This window comes from Vanessa tameamea, chromosome 7 (assembly GCF_037043105.1).
Source record: "Vanessa tameamea isolate UH-Manoa-2023 chromosome 7, ilVanTame1 primary haplotype, whole genome shotgun sequence".
NCBI classification, from domain to species: domain Eukaryota; kingdom Metazoa; phylum Arthropoda; class Insecta; order Lepidoptera; family Nymphalidae; genus Vanessa; species Vanessa tameamea.
The window spans coordinates 9443825-9469761 of record NC_087315.1 but is presented as its reverse complement, the minus strand read 5'-3'; the positions used below and the strand labels follow the sequence as shown (position 1 = coordinate 9469761).

The 25937-nt window shown below is 31.8% G+C and overlaps 1 protein-coding gene across 1 annotated transcript in view; it reads left to right on the top strand.

Annotated features, from left to right (window-relative positions):
- The first annotated feature begins 1483 nt into the window (after nucleotides 1-1483).
- Nucleotides 1484-25937, top strand: part of Alpha-man-ia (alpha-Mannosidase class I a) — a 63296-nt gene continuing 38842 nt past the window's right edge. The window contains exon 1 of the mRNA XM_026640966.2: nucleotides 1484-2232. Within this exon, the coding sequence (XP_026496751.1) occupies nucleotides 1621-2232 (612 nt within the window). The 5' untranslated portion in view covers nucleotides 1484-1620. The remainder of the gene's footprint in view (nucleotides 2233-25937) is intronic.

Here is a 25937-nt window from a genome sequence, read left to right as displayed (position 1 = left end):
ATCCGGTAGTGAAAAATTAATTATGAAATTTGATAAAAATTAAAATATACTTGAATATTCTGAATTTGAGTCATAAAAGCACATTATTGTTTTATTATATTAAAATTAAAAGTGGTAATTTTTAGTCTGTATATCACGTGACCTAAAACATGAGCTGCCATGGTGTGACGTCATATAGGCAAAAACTGTCATTTCAATATCATCTAGTACTATGATGAACAATTTTTTTGCTAGTGTGATGAAGAGTGTTAATGTTAGTATTTGCACACTATACACCAACGAAAGCTATTGTAATTCATTATTTTCCCAAAAAAAAACAAATAGTTGTAGCCGTTAACGTCGAATGAGCCGGTCGTACATAAGCAACTGTTGTTTTTACAAATATTACGTCACCAAAATGACTGACAGCGTTTTTGCAAGAATAAAAAAGGATTAAAATTTCATTTAATTTTATGGCAAGAAAACGTGTTTGTTTTGCCGATGTTTTTTTTCGGCTTTTTAGAAGGAAAATCAACAATTGAAGAACTTTTTCAAACATAGTAGAATAAATACCCTATTATTGGAATTAGTTATGGATATATAATGGATATAATAGAGGAAAATTATCAATCTTTGTGAATTCCAATTATAATGTAATTATGTTACACTTGGAAAAAAACGAAAAAAGCAGAAGGAGATAAACAAGATATAATATTAAAAGCGTTCGTTATTATATTAATACTTACGAGTTTATAAAATGAAACAAACTAATTGAAAATACAGCTATAGCAAATTTCGTATCAACGTTATGCTAGTTATGATACCCATATTTCAAATATCCAGAGAGCAAAGCGAGGAAGACATGGCCGATAAATTAAAAAAATTAAAAACATTATGGCTAGATTTCAAAAGATACTCCCAGCTTCTTCGATTTTTGTATTTTAAGCCTGGCAATTCAATGCTGGCCACAATCAGACTGTTCACAACATATAGGCCGCTGTCATAATGAATTCCTACTGATTGAAATGTACTTAACCTAAACTCCTTGACATTACTGACAGATTCTCAAAATAAATATTTAAATACTGGTTAGAGTTAGAACTAAAGTTCGCTGCAGCTATAAATTTTCGTTATGAATTAAACTTTTTTAGTCATCATGTAATCAAATTATACAGTACTAGTTTGCTCATAGAGAATAGTTTTCTTGCGGCTAAAATATCATCGGTAAAACGTACGACCTAGGAAACTTGTATAAATATAATTGATGACGAATTTACATTTATTACCTTTTCTTTAAATTATACATATATATTGTTAGTCCATTATATATAATTCTACTGAGTCAAATTTATTTTGATTTGTTATTTACCATATAGTCAAGAATAATAAATGTTAACATTTATCTTGTAGGTCTATTTATTTTTATGAAGGTTTTTCTCTTTACTTACTCTGTAACCATTTCCTACGATGTGTACATATCCTTATGACGAGTCAAGTTGGCACTTCTTTGGCAGTTCAGTATTCAGTACACAGAGTAAAATTCAGTTCTTTAATGGCGACCACCAATGACGGGTCGTTTTATAAAAACTGACATTTATTGTTATTATTTAGGATATTATTAGATACTGTGTTTACGTAAACATGACGGGAATTCTACCGAGCTACCAACGATTTGTTAATGGAGTTCCCGTGCCGTCCATTTCTCGTCGTTCATTTCGTCTTCGCGAAAAGTATTTGATTATTTCTGTGCTTTTGACATTTGCAATCGTGTGGCTAGGCGCATTATTTTATTTGCCTGAGTTTAAAAGTTCGACAAGTGTGAACGATAGTGTATATAATGTTTATAAACGAATTCAAAAGGCAGGACCAGAACTGCTCATGCCACCACCACTTGCTCAGAACGAAGTTGGTGATTTTCCCGTTGTTGGCATCGTTCGTCATGGTGAAGAAGGTGATGATCCCCACGTAGTTGAAGATAGGAATCGCTTACGTGCAAAGATAGACGAGGAAATGGGTATGAAAGTGCTTGAAAGGCCACAATTCGATGCGGCACCTTCAATTTCTTCCTCCAAGGGACCAAGTAAGCCCCCAGTTAATGCCATTGAAGAACCAGTATTAGGAAACAATGCTGCTAATAAAGATATACCAGTGTCAGACTTAAAGGTGGATGGGTCATTGAAGCAATATGTTGTACCAGTTATTAATCCCAGTACTGATCCCGATATCATACAAAAAAGAGACACTGTTAAAGAGGTGAGTGCTTCCTTTTTATATTTTAATAAGTCAGGAAAACCAATTATGATTCAATACTAAATTATAATATGTGATACCGAAATAAATAATGAATTGTTATATTTACTAAAAAATGAATAGCTATTTACAATTTGTTTATTTTATCACTTAGATGTTCATAGATACTTAACATGTATATAAAAGTTTCCATTTCCACTGTTATTGAAAAATACTGAAAAGAAAACATCTATAAGATAAGAACACTAATGGAATTATCTCTAATAATATAAATTACCTTTGTTATATATTCAAATGGAATATTATCTATAACTTCTGTAGGATTTTGTGATTTTTTTTTGATTATAAAATGATTACTCGTACGATTTTAATCCTGAATCAAAACTAGGATGAATATGATTTTGCACCAAATATATGAATATATTCAATGTAAATATCTGCATGAATTATGTCTTGTTTTTAATTAAAATGAATATTTCTACATAATTAAAATATTAACATATGATTGAATATAAATCGGCAACACTTTTTAGAACTTAAAAAATATGTTACTATTACATATAGCTGAAATAAGTACTTACTACAAATACTTCTGATTTGTACAGGAGAATCCTTTTATTTATTAGGTCTGCCAGTAATTTTTACATTGATAAGTAGGTTAAAATATGTTTTTTTTATTACATGAAAAGATTTTATTAAATTATTTAAAAGCAAATATACATGCAAATTACTCGTTGATGAAAAAGTGCAAAATAGAAAATTAAAGTTTGTATATGCACAGAGTTCTATAACATTTAAATTATACAATACATATTTAAATCATATAATACATATTATACAATCTGTTTGATCAACTTAAAGATAAATGTCTAAATGAAAAAACACTTAGTATTCCAGTTAATAGTGAATGCTTTAGAATTTTATTTCATCTAAATGTTGTATTAGAAACCAGCCGGAGCCTGATTGATGTATCTCATATACAAAAGTTCATGGTCACCTGACAGGTTAGATATGAAAATAAGTAAATACTATATCTACAATATGACTTGCATGGAGCAAACACTAATCAGTTATTAATATAATTGTACATTTTAAAACAAAACTCAAATATCTTTTTAATGAAGCGTTTCACACAAGTTGTATATCTAAATGTTGTACTTATTTAGTCACATATCAGAATATTACTTAGTAGTTTATATGACAAAGGAAATACTTAACTATTTAAACTATACTAAAACCAATTTTTTAACACTTTAAGAAGTAATGGTTTATTTTGAAATGAATCAAATTGACATCTTGAATGACTTCGGTCTGAATTGGTATCCATGGAGTAAAAAAATTTGTGCGCAAATGCAAATTAATTATCCTTAATCTCATAAATCAATGGGACGCAATCACAATCAAAGAGAACAGAGGGTCTGACGGCCTAAAGTGCTTTCCGAGGCACGTCAGTGTGACACCTTCCATGGTTATCTCCAAGCTGCTACTGAGAATTAATTGATGGACGAAATACACAGTAAATTTTATTCGCCCGATCAAGGCTTCAAACCCCGGGCCTTAATTTAACTATTTCACAACGTCAATTATAATTTATCCACCTTACGATTTTTTATAATCAGAGCAAAATTAGATGAAACCCTGAAAATTAGGTGACCCCCCTGACTCGAAGGATGGATACGCCCATGTGAGATTATTTGTAATTTTAATGATTTGTCATTACAGTAGTTCAAAAATAAATATGAAACTGTTATTAAAAGAAACTTTTGTAAATAAAACATTAACAATTTGTCTTCGTCGCGTTAAATAAATATCCAATCAGTCTGTTATTATTCGGGCGCAATGCGCGCAAATCCTTTTGTACATATTTGATCAGACGGAGAGGTCGACGAATGTTTAATAATCTACATTTCGTAAAGACGATGCTAAGTGTAAGTTAAACTCTATTATATGTGTAACAATAAGGAATAATTATGATAGGTATACTCTATTCCAGCCATAAGAGAAAAAAAAGCCAAAAAAACAACATTTGACAGCAAATTGTCGCGTATCATTGGTTGAGAGCTTGATTAATCTATTATGCTCACTATGGATATGGATGTTATCGGAATCTGTAATTGGAAGTAAAATTAAAGTGGAAATAAGCGAGTTAAGTGTAATAGTAGTGTTGTATTATAAATAAAGATATATTAATCATAAACTCTTAGTAGTGCACAATATAGCTAAGTTATTAGCAAATCGCGTGAAATACGTAAATCTAAGGTTCGTTTGTTTATCTTTTTTCCTACTTCGATTGGAATAGGTTATAAGTAAATTTGTGTTTATATTGCGTCATGTGATCGGTTGTTTTGTAAAAATCTTTTGGTGTTCCTGTCATTTGTAAGCGACTTCCAAATAATTTCAAAAACAACGAGTAATGTTAATTACTCATGAAGGTACAGACTTACGATAATGGTGTTCATTGAAAAAAGACGTTTATATAAAAAAACGCAATAAATTGCTTTAGAGATAACATATGTTAGTTAATTTATCACATTATGTTAATGTAGAATGTAAATCGAGAAACACCGTATATGTGTCATATTTCTGTTACCGTTTTGTTAGTGACAAACATTCACTGGTACGGTACATTATAAAGTAAGCTTCACACTGTTTGTTATTTTTAGCAAGACATTTTTTTATGCTATTGGAAGGAGGACGAACGAATGGGCCACATGATGGTAAGTGGTCAAAATCACCTATAGACAATGGTGCTGTTAGAATTATTAGCCAGTCCTTCTATCAACAATGCGCCACCAATCTTGGAAACTAAGATGTTATGTCCCTTGTGCCTGTAGTTACACTGGTTCACTCACCCTTCAAACCGGAACACAACAATACTGAGTACTGATATTTGGCGGTAGAATGTCTAATGAGTGGGTGGTACATACCCAGACGGGCTTGCACAAAGCCCTACCACCAAGTTCAGAAAGAAATCACATGACTAAAGTTTACGTTACGTTTGGGGATTAAAGAAATGTATTTAGAGCTATTTTCAAATAAAGCTTTCTAAATTATTAATCATTTGCATAATCCTACTCCATGATTTCAATTAATGCGTTCTACTTGTGAAATCAAAATGAACAGTTAGTCTTTAACTTTGGTTATTCATCATTTAATTAAAACGTGACATACATATATTGATTGTTAAGCGTTCTGGGCCAAGTAAGACATTAAATGATAGTTTGGTATTTAGTTCCTTACAATGAAAAATTAGGATTTATTAGCGCATTAGATATAATTTAAGACCCATTTCAAACCGTAAGTTTAATAGGACCCATTAAATTATTTTATATCAGTCGTAAATAAAATATGATAGCCATCAGCAGCTCCGACGCTAGCCACATGCACGTTGGCTTACAAAGTGTCTTTAACATACAATTATTCAGGACGATTTTTAGTACAAACGGAGATCGAGGAAATTTTGAGAGCAAGATAATGTTGTAACTTACTCCTTATATATATATACATATAAAAGTTACAACAGGCACTTCGTGTAACCAGGTACGATAAGCGCCTGCTTTTCAACTGCAAGCCCATGGTGTTACAGGTATCAATGGGCGGTTGCAGTCACGTTCCAACAGGTGAGCGTTACGCTCGTTTGCATTTTCAATACAATATATATATGTACATATAAATCTAAATTTGTGATATGTTAAAAATAAGGATCATACCGATCGTATTATTGGTACCTGGATTTGCACGTGCGCACACTGCGAGTCTTACAATCAGTATAGAGCTCACTTAAGATAACGGACTCGTGGAATCGTTTTCGCTCCACGGTTGACATGACACACATTAGACAACAACTTTGAATTTCACCTCAATAAGCGCCCATCGCGAGCACTATTTACAGCACTTTCGGATACAGAATTAGTGATTCCAAAATGCGTTTTGAAAGTTGCACAATCTATTATAATGTCCTCCCTAAGGAACAGGTTAATCGAGCATTTTCAGCTGCTGTGTTATAAAATTATAGCTTTATTTTTTGTTTTCTCAATTATGTCGATCTGAATTAACTTCCATCAAATATTTTGGCAACGTAAGTTATTAAATCGCTTTTAAACATCGTACACGTTATTTTTGTTTTGCTAAATCATGAGATTGCGTAAACCGATCTAAACAATTGCATTGTTTGGTTTTCCTTTTATTACGGCTGAGATCTTTGTGCGGGACAATAACATTGATTTTGTTATTTCATTTATAAATTAAGGTAGATATCTGCTAGAGGCTTCGCACACATGGCACATCGTTTATGGTTATTTGACGTAATCCTATTTAGTGTGGTTCCTCCTGACTAGACTGATCCAGTTTGGGTCGCGATGATTTCGGCCTGGAAATGCGGCTGGTCAAACATGACCCAGTGGCTGTCTCTTCTCAGGTGGTGTGTCATTTCCTTGTAATTGTCTATCCGGGTGTTGTCGTGGTTGAAATCGTCGCTTGAAATGCCTGCAATGGTGCAGATGTCAGGCGACAGTAGAAATTCCGAGGTAGTAATCCTATTACTTGTATTTTTTCCTATCTTATTATATTATTTATTTTTGTTTAATGCTAACTTGCAGTTTCAGGTAGAGTTTAAACTGCACTCTCTATTGTTCGTATCTTTGAGTTTTCATTTCGTTTAAATTGAAGATTATATTTCCTAATATGTAATGATAGTTATCATATTAATATTGTATAGAGATAAGTTTTGTTTGTGATTTTATCGATTCACGCTTTACTTCCTTATCTGATTAAAAAAAAAAAACATATTATTTTCGTTTATATTTTCAGGTATAGACGTAGGTCGTATACTATGTGAATGCAGTGAAAATTGTCGCTGAAAGCACCTTAACAAATGTAGAAAGAATTTAATACAAGAGATTTTGTACATCTCCAGAAAAGTCCGTGGTAGCATACTTATACAGGATTATTGGTAATTCGACGTATTCTCGTTAGAAAGTGATAGGGGTGACTATTTGCGATAATTTTAACCCCCCATATGCATGATGCAAAAGTGAACCATTTTATGAGTTATCACGTTTTTTAGATTTTTTCAAAATAAGTCATATTGCAACTTCAAAAATTTATTAAAAAAAAAGTTTCTGTATATTACGTAGATAAGAACTAACTGTGACCTTTTTTTATGTTCAAACAAATATCGACCATGTTCGTTTACTTTTACCTTCATTAAGTCCTGATCTTTGTCTATATAAATTACGGCGTAAATGCATAACGTACCTAATAAAAATATTTAATTTATTTTTAATATTTTACGCAATCTATTTCGTCGGTGTTTATAAATCATTTATTCACTGGTCTAACGACATCATCCATGCGGAATATTTATAATGATAATTTAAATGATATCTGTGTTATAATAATTGTATATATTATATATATTCTTATCATATATTATCGTCATACTGATATTAATTTCTGGTAACAAATTGTCGAGAATCACATTTTCGTCATAATGTAAGTTCCGCTCTAAATATCACATTACTTAACTAAGCATCATGAATATATTAAATAGAGCCGTTTTTTTATATCAAGGTTCCTAAGTCTTTTATACATTATTTCTTAGGAGAGATTCTTGAAGATGTACAATGTATATAAGTGAGATGTTACTTTGTTGATTTACTTTAATGATATATTTTTGAGATATTAATAGTATGTTCAAGAACTGACAGCTGCGTTGCTTTTAAAAGATTACCTGTATATGAGTAGTGATTCGTAAAACAATTTTGTGTCTTCTTCGAATGTTCAATATATGATGATTGATAAAGAGAGAAGTTCTTGTTTAACTAAACACTCGCTAATTAATGTTAAGGCGGTAAGAGAACAGTGTGTTTAAAGCTTTAATCTCAGATTATAAAAAAAGGTAGATGAAACGCTAAAATATTATACTTCGAATCCAAAATCGAAAGCAATGTATTTACGGTAGTGTGAAACATAAACACATTATAAACACATATGTTGAAATGAGGTTTTAATAAACCTTACATAATTAATATCAGCCCCAGTGTAGATGCGGATAGTAATTGGCAAATAGAACGATCTCCCGGAACTCTATTACGCCTCATGACCGAACTGCGGCTGTCGTCTCATCTCGCGTTGTCTCATCAAGATGTTGACATAACCTTCGTACCATTTGAACTTTCTTCTATTCATTGTGTATTACTCACTACGTAGTAAATTAATACGCCGTAATGGAATGTTCTATTTTTAAATAATTTATTCTGTGATCATAATGTGAATTATTCATCTGTGTACACCAAATCGTAATGCAAAATCGAGAAAAAACTAAATATTATGTGTGGAACAATACGGGTTGTCATTTGATATAACAATTTATTTTAAAGTAAAAGGTATATTGTATATTCATGTTAATTTACAATGTTTAATTAAAAATAGTTCGGAATATAGTCTACATTGTAGTCTACCGAGGAAAATCGGCAAGAAACTCGGTAGTGCCTCTTTTTCTAAAACTCATAAAATATTGCATACACGTTGTCACGGGTACAGAAAAAGACAGATTGCCAATACCTGCCCCTCCCAAAATACGAGCGAAGCTGCTGGTAGACACTAGTTTATAAATATATTTTCAACATTTTTTATAGTGCTACTAGATAAGAATCTAAATAACAAAGAGGGGTAACTACTTGGACGTTAACTTGATTATGTGCAATATGTTTTCGAATAGCTTTTCATAATCTTATTATAGTCGAATAGTAGTTTCCTACGATAGCTGTTGCTTCGGCGAATAACACAAGCGATATAAATATAATCGTATAAGATATCGATTAATAAAATCCATAGTTCCGATAAGAACAAAACAGAATGATATCTATCTATACTAATAAATTAGTACATATTTTTATGCCTTATTGAAATAACGACTAAACTAATATACACAGTTTTGGAAAAGATTATCGTATATATTAATATTATAATAAAAGTACTTTTAGGAATTGCGTGTTCTTGATACTATTAAAATAAAGGAAAAGTGTAATTGTAAATTTTCGTAAGATGAATTTGTCACAGTTCACAGCAGTGTTTAGTTTATTTTAACTCCTTTGTTGGTCCGAAAGCAAGCTCTGACGCCTCCGAACCATATAGAGCCTAGTTCTGTTGGTTCGTCTTCTCTTATTAAAAAAATGAACTTTCACCATTGCAGTATTCTTCAGGTATTTTACATAAAAAAAATTGACTAAATAATCTATAAAAAATAAAATATTTACTAAAATAACATTATTTTTCGTAATTAACATCCAAAATACTGAAGTGTTATTGTTTACTAGCGACCCGCCCGGTTTCGCACGGGTACAATTTATTAATAAAGAAAATAATATCATATATAATTTATATCCTATAGCACTTAGAAATAATGTGTATTTCTACCAGGGATTATTTTTAGAAAATTAGTTCCTCAGACTACATACAAACAAATAAATTGTACCCCTTTATTAAAATAGTATAGATAGAGTATTATAGATTAATTTATTCCTATAAAGAGTAATAAAAATACAAATAATTCAATGAGACCTTTACAAGGACTATTGAATCGTCATTTTACAAAGTCTTGTCAAACGAAGAATCCACTGGCTTGGAATGTGGATTCCACCGAAGAGAACGAGAACCTAACTAACTATACGTTTCGTCTTATTTTGTTTTCTTAATAAGTAATATGCTTTGTTTACTATTGATTTGTAAATTTAAACCCTATTAATTATTATTCTTTTTCTTGTTAAAAAATATACCTAGTTATTTTTAATTTTATTATTGACTGGCGACCCGCCTCGGCTTCGTACGGTTGCAATGCTGATACTAAATATACTACAGAATGTCTTACAACGTTCACAGTTTTTCAGTCATTCGACAATACAAACCGCTATGTCCCTGCGTTTTTAATCTGTAATAACTTCGAAAATATTCATTTAAATTACATTTTGTAACATGTACATGCCATATTGATTTATATTAAATTCACAATGTATTTAAGGTACTTCATTGGATAAGGATTAATGCTGTATTGTATATTATCGCTTCGAAAATATGTCATTATTTCTCTTAAAAAGTAAAGGATAAATAAATGGTTGTTGAGGGCTATCCCTAAGAGATAGACACCATTACCATTGTTGACTTTTTTGAAGACCTTTTTAAGGTGTACAATACTGTAGTACATTATTTTGATCTATCTCGTATGGTTCGGCCAGCGTTTGCAATGTAAGCGCAAAAAATGTGTTTATTTACGACATAACTTTAGAAACATCTAAAATGATCAGTGTTTCTCTACTATATTGTGCATGTATCATACATATAAACCTTCCTCTTGAATGATTCTATCTATTATAAAAACCCGTACCAAAATCCGTTGTGCAATTTTAAAGATCTACATACATACACAGGGACATACAGCGGTAAGCGACTTTTTTATACTATGTAATGATTTATCATTGAATTTATTTTATGGTAACTTATGTCTAAATCTTAATAAATATTTAGTGTTTGAAACATTTGTATTTTTTAGTTTATACTGTAACGCTCAACATAATATAAATTGTGCTTAATTTAATTTTAAAGATCTAGAAAAATGTATCATAACAATTCGATAATCGATTAAATTAATAAATATATATATAACAAATTGAGAGAACTTTAAAAAGTCTTAAAATTTGCACAGACATTTGAGGTGTGTAATTTAATGTTAAGTGTAATCGTAAGCTGTACTAATTAAGAATTTGGCGCAGAATAAGGCTTCGTATTGATTCGGAAGCCATTAGCTGTCTGAAATCCGCTTTGGACGCGTTTATTTATTTTCGCTATAAATTTAATGTTAAATAAGGATTATCAAGGTTCTCTAAGTTTATATCCGATTCTCTTTGAAATTCGAATTAAAAAGCACAGAAGATTTCGAAAATTAAATAAATTATACTATTAACAATGATGAATTAATTTTCATTTGTTCGTTTTCGTCATTTTAAATTCATTTTGTTTTCGCCGTATTATTTGTTTAGATAAATGTTGGTACTCGAACCATTCTAATAGCTGGCTGATATTGAATCACGTGACTTATATATATTAAGTGTAATTATTTAATGTGTACATTATGTATTTGTAGATATCGTTTTAATATGGCATACTTCAAAAAAGCATACTCAATTGCTGGATAAATTATTATTTGGTCGGGCGAAGACTAAAAAGGAACTCTTATAACTGACAGAAACTTAATAACTGACATCAAAATTATCTAAAATAGCAAATATCGGCATATTTCAACAAAACGTTCGGCTTAACCTTTCTTTTACCTACGTTTACATATATACATGTATCGTTAAACTTTTACTCTGGGTCGGTCACGTATTCCGGAGGACCGATCGCCACGGCCACGTGGATCGATGTCCTGAAGAAGAAGTTGAAGAGCCCTATATCTAGCAGTGGACAGCGATGATACTGAGACACGAGAGATTTTTACCCTCCAAAATCAGATTCCTAATAAGATATTTTAGTATTGCAAATTTTCTTCTTAAAATTAAAATCCATTATCTGCAAACGTGTGATAATGGCTTATTAAAATAACAATGACAAAACATTACATCCCCAGGTCACGTTATCGCGAGCACGTTAAAATTCCCTGCACATTCTTGCGGTTTTTATAACTTGAATAATAATAACCCATATTGTGTTTTCTCCTATTTGTTTATGTTGTATATGCGCACAGATACGTCACGTTGAATTCCTCAACTTTCGCGTTCATAGTAATATTACTAAGAGCATAAATGTTTTAATGGTTTAAAGTGCTTATTTGGATTTTTTTGAAGATTGAATATGCTTTTAAACGCGATGAACAGTACGATGTTAATTGTTTGTTGGTTGATTTATGAATATTGTAAGAATTCGAAGTTAACATTTGGTCATGTTGAATACCTTAATAGCTATAAGGTGTATGTGCGATTTTATATTAGAATATATTATGATTATTATGAAGTTAATTTGGTAGCGAATATTTGTTAACTAATAAATGTCCACTATGTGTAATCTAATATAAGTTGACTTTGTATATGGGCTTGTTGGAACATTTCTCAGCGATCGATAGATAATAACTAATTAGGCTTATTAGGAAGAATGCATTGTCTCCGCGTTTCCGCTTGATGCTCGTAAACAGGGTTAATTAAACCTTGGTAATATTCTGTTACGTCGTAATAAAAAAGGGCCTATAGCTATGTATATTCGCAACATTAATCTCCGATAAGTAACCACCTCAACTAACCATATAAATGACGCCCATAACTTTAGTCACATGGAAAAATAGATACTTTATAATTACCCCCCCCCCCCCCCAACGATTAAGTCACTACACTATTGACGTTCCAACTCCGTCATAACAAACACTAAAATCGATTCAAGCTGTTTAATCGAGTAAACCAAACAGAGTTAATTTCAGGTAATAGGATGTTATAATTTTTTCAACATTATGTCCAATGCATTAACCGTTTGTTTATCACTATAAATACTTGTCTCTTCGTTTAGCCACTATGCTTGAGAATTTAATTGAATCGTCTCCTCATTTACAAATAGAAATGCACCGCATCAAACAATAGCGCGTTATTCGTCATCAATCCTCAGAGAAAACAATATTGTGAAAACAAACGATTGTTACTTTCAACATTTAATATTTGTGTAATAGAAACATATTAGGTGCCTGATGGGTCTAGTGGACTCTCCGTTTGAACACAGGGTCAAGCACATAAAAGTTACTGGGTCCTTTGCAGCAACCTGAAGTTGATAAGTTGGCACTGTTACAAGCACATACCTTAGAAAGTCCGGAAAGTATTTGGCCCTGCATTAATTGATATCTTTCCCATCTTGCGCAAAAACTTGAGCACCATCATGTCCTCCACTTATCCCTCGAAATCGTTCTGAAGGACATCGTCACCATAAACAATTCAAATGAAATATTATATAGCCGATATGCGTTAGGTACAGAATATTATTAAATTCTTGAATGATTAAATGCTACTAGACATTATGTTAATTTAGTGTCATGATATCAATTTTGTTGGCATTTGTAATTTGCATATGTTGTTTAGTAATTTACCTATTTGCATTTTTATAAAAAGAGAATAGTTTCTCAGTGAGTAAATTGATTATACTCATAACGCGTTTAGCGTTAAATTTAGATAGGACTCCAAGCTAGATTGCAATATTAATTATGAACTATCCAACATATCAATATTAATTAACTATCAGGTCTCTCCTGAGAAACTTCACGTTTTTTTAAAATAATTTTCAGCATGTTCATTTCATTGTAAACCGCAAGTCACTCATCTGGTGCCAAAATGATAAAACCTCTTTTAAATGAAATTTTTAATATAACATAGTATACATTAGTTCAATTAGAATGTTAACGTTTTTATTTTATTTTCTTATTCAACCGTATTATAGTAACTTTTTGCTCTCTAAAATTAATTATTTTTTTAATTATAATTTAGTATTTAGTATATTGCAATCAAGAACCGTTTTTTTATATAAAGCCATCGTCCCATAATCAGGGACAAAAATGGTTTTACGCTATTAATATATAAGGTTTTTCTTAGACAGCAAACGCCTTCAGCGTTTTGATTATATGACTGAAATATTATTCTAACGATCCCAAGTCGATTTCCATTTCTGTTAGTAATACCTCTATACTAAATATGTTTTTGCATAGTTTAGTAGGCGCGTGCTCCGGTTCTTATCTTTGAATGTCCCTCGGGAAGCGTACAGAGAAGCGAGTTCCATCGTTTATACCTTTGGCGTTTAGATTATAGTCTAATCAAAATTTAAATCGACGCGAAAATAGCACGCTTCGGTGAACTGAACTACCTTCAAAGTTTCGCTTTATTTTTTTACATTTTATCAAATAATCTGTATTGCTTTTTGTGTATCATCAATCACAATACATTAAACAGTTAAAATTGAAATTAATTGTGCCTTGAATATATTTTTTAACGCACATTTTTAATGTCTATTTACAAACATAATAGTTACACACATACTTTTAAATAAACATTACAGATACAAAAAACATTATTTTTGTTGTAATGACTTTTATCTTGAAGTTGAACTTGTTTGAATTTTACTGGCCCATTTATTTTCCTTTGGTTTTGAAGAAGGCTAAGTTAGACTATGCATTGTGATGGTAACCCTTGTTTCGAAGAGCTTGAAAATAAACTTAATATCAACAATCAGTCAGAATTTTCATAGAGAGCCCAGGAAAGAGTTAGGTTAAATATTATATTTTAACCTAACTTGGTAATAAATGAATTTCTAACATAAAAGTCCAAAAATATTTGAAATCAAACCATGTCTTAATACGGGTACGTTTAATATCAATACTCTAATTAAAGCAACGCATAATATGTATTTAATTAACATTTTATCTAAATTTCATACCAAATTGACACAAATTTCAGTAGATACATCTTGTCTTATCAGACCCGTTAAACCTTCGGGAAGCTGTTAGCGCCGACACAAAGTTCCAAGTTCAGCACTAAGCGCTTAGCGTTCGGCGCTTAACGATTTTACCTTTCGTTGTCACTTCACATGAATAGAATTTTCATATAAAAAATATACTTCTTATAAATATATTTTTTATATTTATTTAGAGGCATAAACAATACACACACGTGCTTAAATAAAGATATTCATTGATTTGACGTTCACAGCAAACTGCAATGTTTTGACGAACATCTATATTTGTAAATTGATTGAAAAATAAATTTATTAGTAATTAGATTTAAATCAACTCATTTACATCTAAATGCGGTTAGAATCTTGTCAAAAACTATTTATTATAATTTATACAAATATTTTACTTAAATATGTTACGAAATAATATTTTCATCCGTTTACTACCTTGTATTACCCTGGAAACTTAATCAAGACATATGCATTTAAATAACAGGTTTAAACGAAAAAATTGTGCCGGTCTGCGAACTTCAGCCATTTATATATTTTATAGGTATAACCGATTTTGATGCACTGCGAGTGAAGACTGATAAATATCGCTCTCTTTCTAACGCGTGAAGTAAAAGAGGATAGACAATGATTTTACCGTCGAATCATTTTATTGATTTTGCACAGATCAGCTTTATTAGTTGCACTCTTGAAAAATCAACGTCAATTTATGTTCTTGTTTTATTTGTAAGCATATTTAGAAATATATGCGACTTTGATAATAATAAGTTTTTGATTTGCGATGTTAAATGTATCTGTAAATTACGTCGCGTTGGCCAGTATAAATACCTTGTATTTGTATTTTCTTTTACTTATGTAACATTTTAATGTCAATATAGAATATAAAAATAATTATCTCCATTTATAGATTTTTAGGCGTAAATTTATTTGGCAGAGTAAAAAAGTAAAAAAAAAGAATATACAAAAAAAAAAGTAAAATAAAAAATAAATAAATATATATATATATATAGATATATATATTTTTTTTTTTTTTTATTTTACTTTATATACTATATATATATAGTATATAGTATATAGGAATTACTTGCAAATGTCCCACTGCTGGGTAGCCTCCTCTACTGAGGTGAAGGTATGGCGCTAAGTCCACAAACCTGTTCTAATGCTGGACGATGGATACCGGATATACTTCGATACGAGCCGGTTTGCTTACAATGTTTTCGTAAACTGTTGATTATTAGGTTATAAACATAACTGAAGTACCCATGTAGGTACTTCAGTTGTTTTTATAACCTGTTTTCCATTCAGTGGTGTTTGACCGGGTCGAAACCCGCAATCTTCGGTTACGATTCACGTGTTTTAGCCACTGAGCTATCTCGTGTGAAATAAAATTTGTATGACTTATCTATCCAACGAGTAACGAAATGTTAATAAACATTGAATTTATATTTATTTTCATTTAAATTATCGTAATCAGTTGTTCTCGTAAAGTCATGTAATCTATTTCAACCGAAATATTAAGTAGTTTTTTAAATTGGTATTAACCGTATCTAATAATTTTATCAGTGGCTGCTTTCAGTTTAAATATATGGAATTTAATTTTTTATAGTACGGCTAGGCAGACGGGCAAATGGGCCACCTAATGGTAAATGGCCACAATTGCCCACAAACATTGGCGCTGTAAGAAATTCCTTACAAAGCCAATGCGCCACTAACCTTGGGAGCTAAGATGTTATGTTCCTTGTGCCTGTAGTTACACTGGCTCACTCACCCTTCGAATCGTAAAACAACAATACTAAGCCTTGTTGCTTGTTAGTAGAATAGATTATATCGCTTTTTAATTTTAAAACAAATTTATATGTTTAAGTAAACTTTTAAATAAAACGTTTTTGAAACGAATATTAACTTATTCGATAGCCAATAGTCAGTAATAAATACGAAACATCTGATACATTAATGAAAATGCAAAGGATGCTAATGTTTAATCGGAATTTAACCTCATATCCTAGAATGCGTTTATTAGAATGCTCGCTGCGTGTGCGCGCGGACGTGGGGGCAATAAATGTTAGTGGCACTTGCCAAAAGTCCACTTGATAGTTACGCATGTCTTTGGACGTTATTAAATTTACTATTATTTATACCTACTTATATCCCTTGATCTAGATTATATTTGGTACCACCCACTCATCAGATATTCTACCACCAAACAGCAGTACTCAGTATTGTTGTGTTCCGGTTTAAAGGGTGAGTGAAGCGAAGAGCCAGTGTAACTACAGGCGCAAGGGACATAACATCAGTTCCCGAGGTCGGTGGCGCATTGGCGATGTAAGGAATGGTTAATATTTCTTACAGCGCCATTGACTATAGGCGCAAGTGACCACTTACCATCAGGTGGCCTATTTACTCGTACGCCTACCGATATCATAAAAAAAATCCCTGTGGTTCACTGTTTAACTTCTGGATGGTTACACGTCTCATGCCTTTAGGAATAAAGAAATGTTGTTTTATATTATATCGTTAGAGGCCCTCTTCGTGTTTGTTTTTATAATTGCATGATACAAAAATAGTTGTTATTTGAATACCATATGTACCGTGTACACTCACGATCCAAAAACTACTTCTGTAGTTTTGGTTAACACTTATCTATTACCGCTACGTGGTAATTGCAATGAACACAAAGTTCAAAAATGCCAACATTATATTTTTAATGGCGATACCTATTTGTATCGGAGCGAACCAAGCGTGATCAGAAATCAGCCCACTCATACAAATTTACGGTACAATCATTTAATATGTTTTTTTACGGTTTAGTATACTGAAAAATTCAATATGAATAAATGTGTCAACGTGTTTTAATACTTTAGGCATAAATACAGGGACTGTATAAGGTATAACACATCAATCATGGGATCTAAGATGCTATATACCTTTTGTATGTATTTAAACTTGCTTACACACTTTTAAAACCGGAATAAAGTAATATAGAGTATTAATGTTTGGAGTTTCCCATTCGGTTGGGCTTCCGCGTCGCCATATTACTAGTTAAAGTTTCCCTTTAGTCGCTACTATATACTACTGGTCCTCATAAATCGTATATATTTATATAATTCGTCCGATTCACGCGCGGAATCTAAATGTATAAGAAGCCTGACAGCAGGTTTTCTTACGATGTTTTCCTTAAGTGCTGAGAAAGTTATGAACTATAAACGTAACTAAACATTTTACATTACATACATTACATTAGAAGCCTGTAAATTTCCCACTGCTGGGGTAAGGTCTCCTCTCCCTTCGAGGAGAAGGTTTGGAGCATATTCCACCACACTGCTCCAATGCGTGCTGTAATTAAACAATCTTCGGTTATTTATATTTTTAAACCACCAGTCCATCTCGTCTCAATCTGGTTTTATATATAAACACATTTAAATGATTGCAGTCTATTCACGGTAACAAATATAATATTGCATGGATATTATGATGTATGTCGTGTATGCAACTACTATTAGGGAGTTAATTGTTTCGTTATGGAGGAAATTGCATCACTCACTCCATGATACAACTTTGTCATCGGCATTGTTGATGCTAAATTGCGCTTGTCATTATTTGCAATTTGTATTTTTTTCTATTTCTATATATTATGTATGATAAAAATTGGCTGGAACTAAATCGAATTCATTGATATATCATATAATAGCCCTGTTGTGTGTCATTAAATTTAGTATTGTAATAGTAGCTTTTACAACTGATGTAAATACTCTTTTTTATAAAACAGATTTTACATCCGCTACTTATGTTATAAATCGTATGTTTCAAACAAATATTAAAATTAATAGTGTACAGCGTAAAGCGCTTTCGTATTAAGTAAATGATAAAAAAACCTGCCTAACAAAACGAATATTAACTATGTTAATTAATTGTATTATTCTTTTTTTGTTTCAGGTAAGGAACAAAGGTTTGTGAAGGACGTGACGTAAGAATAATTTAAATCCATAACGTTGTGTTCTTGCTACAAGAGTAATCTCACTTTATTGTTTCCACCAAAGTTATTTGGGCACTCGACGGTTCTCACTTCGGTCTGTACATCCCATTTTACGAGCGGCATAAAAAAAATCTCAAGTGAAATGTTTGTGTTTTCTAAGGATAGAAGGTTGAAATACGAGCCGGGAGCCTGCCTCCCTTGAAATATGAATCGTCGAGCTACCTAATTCCTTCGACCATTTTCCGAATGGAAAAATTCACTCAGCAGCAACCGCAAACGATTACTCCTCTTTACGTAGTGACACGCGGAGGCAGAGGGTTTGGGAGGGGATCCGAGCGTCGGCGTCGGCCACATAAATAATCGAAAGCTTAAGAATTTAGCTCGGTCTGGAATATCAAAGAAAAGTTTAACAAAATTGATCGCAAGGGTAACCCGCGGCGCTCTCAAACCGTATCGCTGTTGTAACACTGATCGTGCAAAACGATAACTTTTAAATCTTCTTTTAAAAAAGCCTTTTCGTTTGTCAGCATAAATCTCTATATGTTTTTTTACCCTTATACACATTGACAATGTAGATTCATATTTCTTATTACTTAGATACTATAAATACAGCCTAATCCTGTATGAATTGTTGCCAGGTCGTATGGGATACTTGACAAACGGAAAATATAATGATGTAAGGAATGCAAAAGTAGAGACACGCACATCACTAACTTTCTCTATTTTCTATATTTATTAAACTAAATAAAATAGAATAATTAGATGCGGAAATTAATTTTGACTCCATAAATTTACGCTACAATGTCAGCTGTTATCGAGCTGATTATGATTCGGTGTGAAAAATACACATTAAGAATTAATCACATTGAATTGAGAATTTTTTAAATGAGAGTTATAATCGATTTATAACGTGGTATATAATATAAGCAAATTATGTTGTATAATAATTTTTATTCTGAAGGATAGTTAGCTCTGGGCCGAAAAACTAACTCAATGGTCAGTGAAATCAATGGACGACGCTCTTAGCCCTGGGGCCGTAAATTAGAAGTCAGGGTCCTAAGCATAAATTACCAATTGTCCTGTCACCGAGTGGGCGCCATCAATACCATCGATATTCCTCACAATGCTGCACACTATAGCTTTCCTCTATTTTTAGGCGATTCATGAAAACAAAAACCAAGCGTATGAATGTAATATCGGTATGAGTCACGGCAGATTGGTGTAAAAATAGATTTAGTATAACGAACATTTTCCTAAAGGTTATTGTACTGTTATTGCTGCGTTTTTTACTAGCGGCGGTATTTAGCTTGGATTAACTGCGCCAAGTACTAAGTTCTATTAAATTATACGACGAAATTCAGTCGACGGATGTAAATGGTTTAGAGACGAAATTTGAGTAGCGCAATCGTATAACAAGCAAATTTCATACCGAATTATGGTTATATTCTAAATTCTCGTCTAAAAATGTCGATAGAGATTACAGAAATCCGAAATGACAAAGTTTTACGTATTATTTTAACTCTGTGTATGTTATTTTCCCGATTCTCGTAAAGTATACATTCAATTTTTATGCAACTGTTATAGGTTTTCAGGACGAATATAGACTATGTATGATTATAATAATATGTTGTATACGTTAAATATCAAATTACAATAAGAGTTTATCTCGTAGATTTCCTAACATGCTAACAAAAGTTTATATTAATATTTAATAAGCCCAACTACATATGTATATCGATAGTCAAAAGAATTAGTATGCTAGGCAAAAATTATAAAAAAAGTAAATATTAACAGTAACTTTGGTGCTCGGATTGGTGTTTTACCGAATTATTCTATGAGCATAAACGACAATTAAATGAAAAGTTGGACCATAAACTTATTATAAAAGGGTGTTATAAAAGAAAACTTGGAAATTTGATTTAACAGGAAGTAATGAGTAATATGACCATCAAAGGTTTTGTTGATTTGTCTTTGTATACTTCGAATCTCTTAAACTTCTTTTAAGCAACGATTATTGCGTGAGAGTTTGTAATATCGAGACCCAATTTAACTTTTTATGATAGTTGAAATGAAGTTAATAATTTCATACTGGTGATCGTTAAGATCCCCAATAATTTTATGATGTTAGTACCCGCATCTTTCCTGTTACCGGCTAACTTTTACCATTACGACTTTACAATTTACATAAAAATTTATCGCATGGGTATTTTAGTGTGTCTGTTACGCAAAGTTAAGGTAACGAATTTATCAACTTTTCAATATTTAGTATATGTAAAGAATATTTTACAATAAACTTAAAATAAAATGTATAAGAATTATCCTATCGTTATATGTTATAGATATTTTAATTTCGCGAAACATTAATTACACCGTTATCGTAATCATCGCATTGGACCGTATTGTTTATACGCATCGTTTTAGCTTTGTAAGTTTAGTCTTTAACGAGAAAATCAAGATAAAATCAGCCAGGCATGACAGTGATCACCATTCAAAGGACCCGATACGAGCGACCAAGGTAACCGTTCCCAGAAAGCTGATCTTGTTATGATAGTTCTCATATTCGACACCCCCGGGCCGAAACATACCGTCGTAGATAGCGTAGTCTGCGATTCGTGTAATGAATTAATTTGTGTTCCACCATTATGTGAAGTAGATCGCAGTAAAGATATTGTTAACTCATTTCTCCTCGATATGCTTAGCGTTTCTGGGTTGGTTTATACGGCTACATGCTAATTTGTCAAAATTCTCGATCGTCGATACGTTGCATTCGGCTTTCAATACATCGCACCGAGATAAAGATAAGAATGATTTAATAGGCAGTAGGTTGGGGGAATGTGCGAGGCGAAATTTACGGCGTCCGTCGTGACAACAGTGAGAGATTCTGTGTACTGTGAGATACGCCAGGGAAGCTATTATAGGTGACGAATTACTATACGGATGCCTTGATACGACCGCCACACTTCACTCGTACTGATTACCATAGCTCTTTGTTAGGGGAGTCTATTCACTTTAGTCAACTCTTAAAAATCCCAGCACTTCTTTATCGGAATATTTTAATAAGTTTATATTATTATGATGATGTAGTTTATAAATGAGTTCCTGAACACATGTGACTCGTATAATAATACCGCGTACGTCGTCCAATGTTGTCGGATAATACGGCCATATGGCGCCTTACCGTAGCAAATCGATGTTGTTGGGACACTAAAGATTAACGTGGTCCGTTTAACAACTAAGAAACTATATCTGTATCATGATTTATAAAACATATATAGTTATATAAAATAAAATAAAAAACTAATTATTTAAAGTACTTTTTTATGAAATGTCTTATGTCTTAGCTGAGTAAATGAAGAATTAATATTTTTCCTATAAAAGATACATGGAAATATATGAATTAAAAATTTAAACTACTAAAGGAATCGAGTCGAAATTTGGTAACAAAAATAAATATTTAGATAAAAATCAAAATTGAAATATAGGCTGTAAGGAAATTACAATATAATGTATGGGTATAAGTATAAACTATACACGACATAAAATACATAATAAACACATAAATTTACATAATACATAAAAATCATTAAATTTACTTTAATCCATATTTAACTACCACCCTTAGTGCTAGAGTTATTTCAGCCTTTCGGTAAGAACAATATAAGATTTACCAGAGACAAAATTATTGGAAAATCAACCTCAAACGAAGTAAGTACCACAAAAATGTTATAAAAGATAATAAAAAAGCAACAATTATTACGTAAGTGTTTGTTTATAATTCATCAGTAGTCGATAATGTGGTCACGTGTAGAGGTTGAATACACTATACAATTGTTATAGAAGTACATTCCATCGAGTGATTTACGTAACGCTCAAAGGTTTTCCTAAGCGGAAATAGAGAAAAAGTTCTCAGCAACAACAATAAAATGTAAGTTGAACGATTCCGTTAATCTCCTGGCAAATCTTTCCAAGTATTGTTTTAGAGCCATTCAGAGCTCATCTTGAGTTTTTCTCGTTCCTCACTGTCAAGAGTAATTTGTTATAATTAAGGTAAAGTCGTGCTCATAATATTGTTCGCTTCTTCAGATATTACGTATATGACTTTAGAGAGATAAGAAGCTACTTTATACATGTAAGTACTTTTAGAGATGTTTTATATTTAGCTTGAAATATATGCGGAGTGATTAGGGTTTTTTTTTTAAATTTCAGGATTTCATTTCACTGAATATATTATATGCTAGAATGTTTCCTCTTCTTACGTAGAGATATATATTTATATATATATAATATATATTGCAATTAAATAATAAAGAAATAATGAAAACAATATAAGTTTTCTTTGTTCTATTGCATAGTATAACCATCCACAATAAACTTTCGTATTTATAATATTACATATTTCCAGAAATTGTTTCTGATCATGCCAAGTATTATTAAAATCGTAAAAACTGTTTTAGCATAATGACTTTTTGGTTTCGAATAACTTACTTTGCAAGTAATATGCATGTCATTAAGGTAAATACTTTGAACCTCATATTCTAAAAGTAGCATTTTGGCGCTTTAGCTCTTATTCCTTTCCACTGACGATGTATAGCTTTCGTCTTAATGTTAATGAGTTAATTCAAAGTCAAAGTTAATGAATAAAATAAATTTTATCAACGCAAGTATTTTGTTGTAGCTCATGCTTTTTACACATAATAAATTGCACATCGACTTTAATCTTCGGATCTCGATTTAAGTCAATACGTTCCAATGATAAGAAGTTCATAATGAAAAGCGCCGTATGTCCGTACGGATCTACATTAAACATTACCCCCTGTCGCGATGTGTCGTGCTTCGTTTATCACATTATCTTTATCGATTGAGTCTGAATTTGTAATTTAGCTAAGGTTCGCTTACTAATATATTTTATACACAAAATTTTTGAAATTCTCTAACGTACGGTTCCTAAAAAAAAGATGGTTGCGTGTATTTTTGTGGAACGTAGATTTCCTTCGCGTCGTAAAATTAATCATACTTGTGTTACATGGGACATTAATCATGTATTGTTGCGTGTAGGAGAGGCCGTGCGGGTTCGGCGCACGTACGTCATACGAAGATGGAGAGACGAGCGTGTTTTTACAATAGTCATTGTCTTTTCGCCCGACCCCTTACTTGCTGCATCTCATTATTTAAGAATTAGAACTAAATTTGGACCCGACGCGCATACTCGACATTTCAATTAATGTTCATTTAGTGTAAGTGAATTGTAGCATATAGAATATTTATATAATATTCCTTTGATACGATGATGTATAAAAACCCATCTGCTGTGAATTATTGAACGTTGTACATAACATATGTTCTTTAACATGTGAGCAAAATTTAATAGCGAGTCTGAGGTAGATAATCATTTGAGGTGAATTTACAAGATGCCCGTATGATGTAGTTCTCCTACGTTATTTGACTTTTTTACATAATCTATATATCAATATTGATATTATAAATGCGAAAGTAACTCTGTCTGTTAACTCTTTACGCTAAAACAGCTGAAGCGATTTAGATGAAATTTGGTATGGAGATCGTTTAGAGTTCCGGGGAAAGACATAGGCTCCTTTTTAATTCACCCCACGAGGAGTATATAGTGGAGTGATGAATTGTGTGCCATAGGTAAAGATTTTTGAATATCGTTAAGCCGCAGGTTCAACCAGTATGTATACATGTCAACAAAACTTTAGACTATAATTAATAGTTGGAATGTTTCGAAATTTATTAGACGTCGCGTTCGAGTGTAGTGCTTAATAACATTAGGATCACGTCAGTAGAAACACACTGATTGATTATATAAACTTGACAATCAGGATTATTATTATGTAGCTAGGGATTGTTTCCTCGTCATATATTCGTGACAATAGTATTTGTATATCGATTGCTTTCCATTCATTCAATTCACAGTCGTGGTTAATTAATCGTATAATGTATGAATTAATAAGCTAGATCACAAAGCATCTCGTTATTTTAATTTGCGGCCTTAATCAAATTCTCAATATATTGACCGTTTAAATAATAGGAATCCGTCAATCCAACGAAAGTTTTGTAATATCTTAATCTCTGGATAATGATTTGCGTAATCGGCGTCTAATTTCAATATAAAAAAATTAAATCTATAATTATCATCTCGGCTAATTTAAAAAACGAACGTCAAATACATTTATCGTTTAATGTTGGTCTTCAATCCATGAATCCGCTTTTTATCAAAACTTGCTCCAACTGCGTGTTGAACTGATTGCAGATTGAACGTCTTATACACAAAGTGTTAATATTAATTATCATACCGACGTAAAATAATTGCCTATCTTATCTTCTCTTATCCCTATCACGATAGTATCTATCAGTTAATTAAATCTTAAGTGAAATAGAACAATATTGTTTAAAAATGTTGAATAAATTCGATTTAGAGACACACTTTATTATTAAAGTATAAAATATCAGTGTCTGTAACAATGTAGACAGATCTGTTAAAGAGCAGCTTCAATCGTCTGCCGCTGCTTCCTGCGATTGAATTCTTGGCAAACAAATCCTATTTCATTCTGCAAAACCATTCCCAGGGCGAACTTCGTTAATTACTTTTCACCTTTCCTCTCTAAAAGAATTTCGCAGTGATCCAATTATGAAGAACTTATGTTTCATTTAATAAAACTTTGCATACTTCACTTTCTATCGTAATAATTTACATTTTATTATTATGTAGTGTATTGAAATGAATTATTCTATCCTTTTAAATATATCCGTTTCAATATAATAATTGTAGTTTTTTCGTACATTTAAAATACGGTACAGAATGCAGTTATAGATTAGTAAAGTATTGATAAATCTTATGATACGTCTTCGCGACGAGACATACATATGCGATGGGAGATGACTTCAATTGATTATAATCTGATCTTTAAAACACTACACGTAGTTATGAAGAGAGGAGACTTGAAGAATTCAACTGATCGAAGTTCTTTGTTTTTACACGCTCATAACAAAGACGGCAACTAAGTTTATTGACCACCACTAAGTTGCCTCGAACGGAGCGCCACTTTGAACAACTTTAACTTGGTAAAAGCTATGGGCTAGAAGCCTCTTTTTTGTTTTATTGCTAAAGTTCTTTCATACGTGTCTCGGAAAGTTAAGAATGAGGTTCAAATTTTCTAAGCCGGTGCCTTTTAATCTCGTATGAAAGCCCAATTGATTAAAGTTTGAAAGTAAAATAGGTATATGTTGGTAGTTGCTGGAA